Below are 9,748 nucleotides of genomic sequence, written 5' to 3' on the forward strand. Positions count from 1 at the left end.
TTGTGTCGCAGTTCCAGTGCAATCGGTTATCCTTCTTCAACAAGTAGAAAATATCTCGGTCCTAATTGTAAATCAAAATTACCTAATATCCTGTAGAAAGCTTCAACTACAGAATATTGAAGATAATTTTCACCCGACAACATTAGGAACCGATAACGAAAATTTTTCGTCTCACGAAGTTGAAGGAAATCGGTAACTTCCGGTTTGTATGAAACTTGAGTAAAAATGACACAGTGTTATCTATGAAATAGGGATTTGAAGAGTAAATTTGTCGGAACAAGGCTTGTCGAGGCTGAGAATGGTGATAAGGTTAATGAAAGTTAAAGAGGTATAAAAAGTCATGTGAATATTTTTGATTCGGTATGTCAATTAAGATAGGGAGGTCTTATCTGTCGCTATGAGCGTTCAGCGCATGAGGATGCGTAAAAGGCGGGAAGCACATAGAGGGTAGTACATAGAAGGCACATAGGGGTTTGCACGCCGGGAGAACTTTATGGGGGCCCCAAGTATATTTCCTGATTGAGCGGACTAATCCACGCAAAGGAGGTTTTATCGTCGAGGTATACGTAATCGAAGGGGTCTCGTCTTGCGCGGATGTCGTGTATGGAGAAGTTATGTCGGAACGAAGTAGTTTTCTGAAAATCTTCCAATCTGTGCCTACGCTTGATTATAGGTGACCATGAAAATAAAAAATAATCTACAATTTTTTTCAACGTCTCCCTTGCTAATCAATCCTCCTCCCTTAAGGCGCGTTTACATCAAACGAAAGAACGCTCCTTCACCCCAATTTCCAAAAATTCTTCATACATCCGGCATTTGTTTATGCTCGTTTCGATTTGAATTTTCGGAAACGAACGAGAGCATTCGTTCGTTCGGTTTAAACGAATCTTTACTCCGTTTCTTGCAAACTCACCTTGTGCTCGGAAATTGATCACGTTTCGTCGTTCGTTTTCATCGGGGCGTCCCCCGGAGACGGTGGTAGTATTTACTATTACGTCACGCAGTGCCATCATTATTCCAAGTATCCACCGTACAGATTTCCATCGTCGAAGCTGGCTTCGCCACGAGATTTGTCTGCGGCGATGTTTACGATAAGCATAAACCCGCGAAAAAGTTTCGAGTCGAGGTTTAGGATCGAAATCGAATCCTGTCGATTTGTCCTCCGAGGGAATCGGGCTGCTGGCCCCTCTGGCACCCCTGTCGAATCGCCTCCAAGTCTTCCCAGAAACTGAGAATTCGAGACATGGCCTGGGCGGGTCTGCGACGCGGTCTTTTAATCGTAACTTGCGGCCTGATAGTAAGCGGGCCAACCTATACGGGAGGTCTATTTTTATTGTTCCCGCGATAGTAGAGTTGTGCGTCCCGTATTTACGGCGGCACGGGGAGGCAGGAGGTTTGGAGAGGGTCCTGCATAAGCGCACCGCAGGATCCGGGGCTTACCCTCGTTATTGTCCATTTCGATGGTAACCAAGAGAGGAGACTTCGATCAGAGAGAAAGTTCGTCAGTTCGTGTTATGCGCTTTCGAAATCGCAGCAACTGATAGGACGCTCGGAGAAGTGATATACGGAATATACTTGTGGTGTCGGTATCGTAATTCCCAATCGGTTGGGTAAGTAGTAACACTTGACGACAGATTAAAATTAAACAGCGAGGGAAAATGTATAATACGAAAGAACGATAAAATGTATATCAACTATATTTTATCGGTACTGTAAAAAAAAAATCAATAACGGGTGTTGAATTGATTTTCGAACGGTCTATCGTTTAATTCGAAAGTGATTCCATTTACAAATCCGCACCTGAAATTCAATATTCAAATTCACTATCTCTCTTCGTACATCCTAGAACGACTGTAACAACACCCTCCTTCGAAGTCGAGTGTACATCGACGAACAACCTCCGCAATGTTTCAAACGTCCACCTAGCGTTAATTCCACTTTACGTCAGGATCGGTGGTGCAAAACCGGGGTCAGATTACGTTTCGGCCAGGGTCTCATCCAATAAAAGCGGCAAAAGGGTGACTGCTAAGCGGCTGGTCAGTTCCGTGGTTGGTTAATGTGTGGACACTTCGTGTTCACGGCTGTATCAGGGCAAAGAATGAATATTCAACAGTAAACACCGGGGCCAGCGGCGGTTTGCAAAAGGGTTCGTGCGAGATAGAGAAGGGAGAGCAAGGTGGTTCCAGTTCCAGTACGGGGGAGATCTCCCGTGACTTGTGCAGATATAAACGTGGGCCACGGCTGAGAGGGACATTGTTTACGATATTACATCTGTAATACCGGTCAAGTGACCAGCGTCCACCGGCGGTTCCGTAATCTCCTCTGTACCAGGACTTCGTTCTACGGCCAGATACAGCACGCGTCGAGCTGCTACGGGCTTATAATGGTGGCTTCGTAAGTGCATTAAGGCCACCGTGTGCCCGGTTTAACACGTTTCTCAAGTATCTGCTGCAGCGTGCACGTACCCGCGTTATTTATGCACAGCACGACGATCGTTGGATTATTTTTCTAATTCTGATAACCTGGTGAGAATGAATCGACGATGTGTTTGTAAACACGTTGTTTGGAGGATGGAATTAAAAGTGATTTGCATAAGATTGTTCGGTGGCGTTTGTTGAATTAACAGCGTGTTTACGTATTTTGCTTGATAGATGAAACGAATGGTGATTGAAGTAAGAGATTTACTGTGTATAATATTAACATTTTTTTTGATATTTTCCAGGTAGATATGAAAACTGATTACAGTGAATGGAAATACTCGTTACCTATCGCTCCTAAATTTTCCATCTATCCGTTTTGCAATTCTATTCCAAATTTCCTGCAAGAATAGAAAAGAAACACAGCAGTGCACAGGTATTGTATTTTTTCTTTCAATCTTCAATTTCAAGATTAAGGAACTGCGTGTACTCGTAGAATAACCAGAGATTACAACGTATTCGAGGTCGATGGCCTTCACTCGAATGAATAAAATTATCGGCAATCAGAATTCCTAGATTTCGTTTCTCCTGTAACCCGCAATTTACTGTTAATTAATACAGCGATTTCATCGATACCAACTGTCCGCTACAGAAGTCGCTGGCCGAAGGACAAACATCGCCGTAGCTGGGGAGGACGGTGTTTTGATTCTGGCTGTTATAGGGAAGACATATATCACTGGTCCACCCCATTGCTATAGATGCCAGTAGTTAGGGTGGCGATGCTGGGAGGGCCGGATGGACACACGGCGATTTATTGCCACGTTCGATATATATGATTATTTAAATCTTTTTCAGCTGCTGCGGTCATTCGACGTTTCAGGGAGTTAAAGTCACAGTGGTGTAAGACACATTTCCGAGAAATTTCGATCTAAGCGCTGAAATGCAACCTACACTTGCGAAACTGTTGAAAAGACACGTGAAGTAAAGTTATAATTGGGACACGCTTTTTGGTAACGTTGAATACGATACAGTACCAAATTTGATACTGTGCAATTTATTTCATCACTTCTAATAACATTCTCCACTTCTCGGAATAAGAAAACTGTGACTTTAACCCTCTCAGTTTTGCCTGATGGTGTAGAAATTAATTCGCTGCCATTTTTTTCATAATGTCTTATCGACGACATTATCGACTAAACGCCGCTGTATTTTTTCAGGGATGGAATTCGTCAGTTACCTGATAAATAGAGAAAGATCAGCGAAAATAATGGAGATTTTTTTGAACATTAAAATTGCGTCTGATTTTCTGTAAATAAACTTGTAGGACAAAATAGGGAAAAGTTAGAAATGTTAAAATTGACAAAAACGAGAAACGAGGAAGATAGAGTAAGTAAATGGATAAATTACGAAATTTAGTTAACTCGATGAACTTGAGTTTGCTCCAAATCTTTCTGAACTTATTCAAACTTACAATACAAAAAGTACCCGAAAGGAATTGTAATCGAGTGTAATTGATTTATTCCAAGCTTCTAGCACGCAATTTACAAGGAACAGGACCAGTGCAGAACACACCCGTTACAAGATCCAGTTCGACTTGTAAATTCGCGGTGTGAAAAGCAGAAAGGCGTGTAAACGTAGACGCGAATCGATCTTCGATGCTGGCCAGGAAGTCCAGCAACACGTTTCCGTTATGGAGATTGGTTCTGCTCGTGGAATACAAAGTGTGCGTGTTGTATCCGACGTAACAGTGAAAATACGGACATGATCTTGAACCGCGCGCGTATGCTTCGCGCGAGTTTATTGAGATTGACACTTGCCTTTACACGGAGGATCTTTAAATTTAACTTCACCCGGACGTTATTTGCATAATTCAGCCTACGAACGATTCGACGAATACGTACGATTTCTGAAATATAGGCAAACTTCTCGAAAGAATGAAATAAACTTCTCTAATTTTTTGTCAATTCAAGTAAGTGCAAAAAGTTGACGCGCGAATCTTTGCAGTGTCAAATCTGCAATAATGTAGTGTCTCTGTAAGTATGAATTTTATACTCTTTATACGTGTATTTTTTTCTTTTTTTTTTTTTTGATAGGACAGATTAACAAATTTTCTTAATATTAGAAACATTTAGTTGGCAAAGTCATTTTGCCAGTTCCATATCTCTATCGAAGGCTACGAAAGAGGGTTACAATGCAGAAGAGGGCCGCGACGAATTCAAAGTTCACAGCGAATACAAAGAGCCGGGTCGATGGATTGTCTAACGCCGTGTCTGACAGGAAAGTCGAAATCTGTCGGTGGCAGAAATATTCGAAGCGCACGGCGTATTTCACGCCTAATTTCTCGCAAATTCTGTGCTGAATATTCTTCGTTCTCAATCTCATGCGGGCCACGTGCCATTCATCTCATAGCCGGCTGAATTCTCACTGTGCCGCGTTTTGAGTCGTTCTACCTCTTTTTATTTTTTCCCCCTCTTTTCGATCATCCATTCTCTATTTCTATGTTCCAATGCAGTTTGTTAATTTTAGCCTACCTCTTTCTGTACATACATTGTCAAATTTAAAATTCAAGTAACATTTCTTTTAAACAAACACAAATTAGTCATTCTTTCTCCCGTAGTATATCTCATTTATTAATGTTTCCTTACTCAACCCTTGTGCAGGCAGCCAAAATCTTCACGATTCTTTCAAGCTTCAATATTCAAAATTGTTTGCACAAATTTTGATTTCATTTCGGTAAAAATGTGGAAAAAATCGAGATCCAAAGCGATTTCACCGTACTTTCACAAGAGCGTAGAAAATTTTTAAAGAAAACTATAGAAATGGGTACCAGGTTGCCCTACGTAAGGCTAAATAAAAAAATACACTATTCCACTGAAACAAGGGACAACAATAATTCAAATTCTGAAAACTTATTCCATTTGAAAAATTCCCCGTAGGAACCCTTGTGTTCTATATCGCACACCGTAACAGAACACCCGTGCACCGTATTACAGTCATTAACATGGCGAAACCAAAGGCACTCTCTGCGCGGAGATATTTCGGTCAGAGAACGTGCGTTGTACTCGGATGCCGTCGGTTCACCCCATATTTCTTTCCAGGCCGGTCCATCCACCACCCCTCCCACACGCACGCACACCAGCCCAGAAATTCATTAGGGGTATCTGATATTTCTGGTGGTTGGTTCGCGCCGGAATAAATCATACGCGCGGCCCAACGGAAACGTTTTGCCGGTACGCCGAGCTTCTTTCCTGGTCGCATGCGCGATCTATCCGTTTTATCTCCTCCTATGACCGGCGAGAAGGGGGAGGGGGTAGTAGGGGATGAACGTGAACACCGGATAGAGATAAAGGGAGGCGAATAAAATAGAAAAAGGAGGCAAATAGATAGAAAGGGTGGGGGGTGTGTATAGTGCTATAACGGAAGAGAAAAGAAGGCGGGAAAAGGAAGAAAAGGAGAGAGGAATCGGGTACGAAAGCGTTTATACGTCGAAGACGAAGCGGAGAAAGAAGGCTAAACGCTTGAACGTGATCCGAGCTTAAACCGTTCGTGGACATCGAGGAAATCTCGTTACGAACTCGACCACCCGTTACCCCACCGATGCGGCCACCACCGACGAGGGAGAGATGGTTTATATATAGCGGAAGCACCGCGGAGATCTAAGAAGCCTCTATCCCGGCCGTTCGATCGGCTCAATCTTACCGGCATTCGTGATCGTTCGAGCGTGGTCCGAACACCGTCTTACCGGTGTCCTCCGACGTAGATTGAAATTAATTTCGGTATTGCGCCGCGATTGAAAACTCGATGCGCCACGGATGACCGGCCGGTGCCCGGGATATCCTCTCCTTTGGACAGACGACGAATCGTCCTCGAGATTACCAGAAGCGTCGTGCTCTGACTGATAGAAGGGACCTCTCCGGGAGAATTAAGAATTCTCCTGAAGGGCTTCAAAGCGAGTTTTAAGGGTAAATTGGAGAAATTAATTTTGTTACCTAGAGTTATTGCCGAAAAATATTCGGACACTGTTATAAGCTTGCCCTACGGATTTTGGTGATTGTGAAAGGATTAGGTTGATGAGTTTTCATTGTGAAACGTTATTTATTGTACTTTAGGATAACGTGTTGTTGGTTCGATGCATTTTCGTGTGTGACTTTGGAGTACAAATGAAACGAAGTTATGTCCAATTACTGTGTCACACAAATATTTGGGCACTTGGTAAAAATTCGTGGTATAATGTTCATATTACTCACGTTCATAATATTTTAAATATCTCTAGCAAATTAGAATTTCGACTTTAAGTTCAGCTTCAATCTAAGTCTGAAGATTGTCAAATGCAAATTACATATAATATTGTCAAGTTCGTTTCTCTTTTATCCGTAGTGACGAGAGTATATTAAAGAGGAAGGAGGGAACTTTCGAATGGCTCACTCGAAGACTTTTCTGTGACAATTGCGGTCGGGCACGAATTATTCGTACATTACCGAATTCAAATTAATTTCACGCGCGGCACCGTAAATCAAAGCTCGCCGGTCTATAACGGGTGGGCCCTAAATCACAGCGCGGTAATTGCAACACCGCTCGGTCGGATCTGCGCGCGGTATACGTACCGGAACTACCTAACAGATGAGGGTATTGAACGGAACATTTTGTTCCGTTGAAAAGAGATTAAAGACTCCGATCTTTCTCCCTTTTCGAAACGAATTTATCGCTTTCCCGCTACAATCAAATCGATAAAACCTCCAGCTAACGGGGGTTTTAGAAAATCGAATAAATATTGAAATTACCAGATATATGAACTTTTGGAATTAACACGGTGGTTGAAGTGACCCAGATAACGAAAATGAAAGAGATATCATGTATTGCAACGTAAATTCAAGTATATTGATTTTTCAATGCAAAAATTTTCTATATGAATAATATATGACGATGAATATGTAACGCGAGTGGTCTATATTATTCATTCAGAAATAAAGTATACAGGTAGTTAACCCTTTGCACTCGGAGGTGACTTTGATATAGGAAAGTTTGCAAATCGGATCTTTGAAATATTTGAAAATTAACGTAAACACAAACCGTACTATTTTATTTAAATATTCAACGTATTCTCTATTTCACTGTGGCAATCAAATTTACAGAGATCCCATAGATCTGCTCTCTGATTTGATCAATTATTTACCAAGTGACGATTGCATAATGTCGCTTCTCAGTCGCCACTCGATTGCAAAGGGTTAATAGAGTGTATAAACGTAGTTGTAGTGAAAATTCAAAATTTTACGTTATTTCTAGAGAAAAAAAATTACTTACGATAGAGAATGAAGGTAAAATTACTATATCGACGCTAGTCGACTGCAAGTTCCGAGTCACACACGGACGTGGAAATTTATTATCGAGGAAAGCACACGTTGTTCAACTCGTGTCGATATAAACCAGCGTGTTTTTTACTTCCACTTGGAATAAAGGATACCGGTTTTCACGCGTTAACAAGGAGGAAGGTAAGGTTCCGTGCAAAAGCACGTCAACCGAGGCTCGATATATTGGACTGGGGCCGGGTCAGTTTAAAGGAAAAAGGAAGAAAAGGCTAGGGAAAGGCGAAAGCATAAAGGGCCGCCTTTCAACAAGGCTAATTTTTCGTGCAACCCCTCTGTATCAAGATCACGTATGCCATTCGCCTCTAGGCACGATTCTAGTGAAAATTCATGCGTCGTGTTTCTTTGTCGGAGGAAAGAAGACAGAACTGAAGGATCATATGCAATTCTAAGCCAAAATTTTCTTTCTTAGTTTTTTGTATATTGAAATATTGTTTCATCTGCCAATTATACTTCGTCTTTTTCGTTTATCACAAAACGTGAACCTTCAAACGAAGCTGAAACTTAAGTTCTCCTTTTCTTTTTATGAAAATCAACGTAGTTTATCTGGAGAAAAATATTTTTCGCTGTTCTTTAATATTGGAACGATGAACATTCTGCAAATTTCTCTGCATTCACTCACATTCCCTTTTATTTAAATTATCAAATGTTTATTTTAGTAGATTGTCTAATTCTGTTCTGTGCATTATCTAACACCCTTCAATACGATTCGAAGCATCACAATTCTAGCTTTCGGTGCATGCAATTCTCCACCCTAGCGCGCTCTTAAGGTGATCGGGTCAAAAGAGACCCGAAGGCCTTACGCGTAACAGTTTGCGTGACTAACACGCCATACGAACCTACACAGTGAACATTTAATACAACGTTAAGTGAACACACATTTGACAACAGCAAAAGTTATTAAAAGAAATAAGAAGACGATGGGTCAAAAAAGACCCGAAGACCGTACTAAGCTTAACGTCACCATTCTGCGTCGAGTTTCCAAAAGAAGAAAAGCGTAATTTCGCGTCTAATTGCCAACTCCATAGAAATCTAACTTCTTTTATCGAGATAACGTTGCGTGGACTTCTAAACATCCCCCGTTCATGGAACAGAATCCGTGCACACAGTCGATGCAGTCGTCACTCGGTCAGGATTGCCGGAGACTCAATGACGACTGACGAGGCGTCCTAGGGTGAGAGGGTGGCGATAGAGATAGACATAGGCTGGACAGAGAAAGGCACGAAGGGTGGCACATAGAAACTAAGCGAAAGAGAGAAAAAGTTAGATCGGAGTGGAAGAGAGGAGACGGCGAGGAGAGAGAGAAAGGGAGAGTGTGGCTAGTGATTGGATTACAGTCAGGGAGTCCCCGTGGACTCGCCAAATGACCGGGACAAATTGCCCCTCGCCTTCGGGAATACTTATATATCTGGAGCGATCGAGCTTCACGTGTCCTCTCAGGTCCTGTTGCCTTCCTCCTGTGCACACCCACCTACACATTTGTACAGTGCCTATAAATGACGGCAATGAGCACCGTTCTGTTTGGCTGCGCTGCTTTTCCAGCCTCGAAAAAGTCTAATTTCACATATGTATTTACGATTATTTACATTCTATCAAACATCCCAAATTCCCAAAATCTTCTGTGATTCACAAAAAAAAAAAAAAATGGATGAAGAGTGAAGAATTTCTGAATATTCTGAAAATTGAAACACTTAGGAGGATCGATAACTTACCTATAGATAGTTAAACAAGAATTTCAAAGTACAGTACAAGTGTACATATAAATTCTTCGTTCCAAGTCGTTCCAAGTATGATCCAGAAAATTATGGGAAAGCGTTTCGCCGTCGATTTCGTACACTGTACAGAGAAACGTGGACCGGGAGAACGTGTCCACCCTGTGAGAAGGTGGACGGACACACCTCTTGGATGCGGCAATTCCAGGCTCCCCGCGCGTTTCTCACCCCCGTACCACACTTCTTGACGTAATAA

General features: G+C 42.0%; 1 protein-coding gene across 1 annotated transcript in view; it reads right to left on the reverse strand.

Annotated features, from left to right (window-relative positions):
- Positions 1 to 1,010, reverse strand: part of LOC108578615 (sodium channel protein Nach-like) — a 10,510-nt gene extending 9,500 nt beyond the window's left edge. Inside the window, exon 1 of the mRNA XM_017941979.1 lies at positions 914 to 1,010. Within this exon, the coding sequence (XP_017797468.1) occupies positions 914 to 1,010 (97 nt within the window). The remainder of the gene's footprint in view (positions 1 to 913) is intronic.
- Between the last annotated feature and the right edge of the window lie 8,738 nt (positions 1,011 to 9,748).

Source organism: Habropoda laboriosa, unplaced genomic scaffold, assembly GCF_001263275.1.
Source record: "Habropoda laboriosa isolate 0110345459 unplaced genomic scaffold, ASM126327v1 scaffold45, whole genome shotgun sequence".
Lineage (NCBI taxonomy): Eukaryota > Metazoa > Arthropoda > Insecta > Hymenoptera > Apidae > Habropoda > Habropoda laboriosa.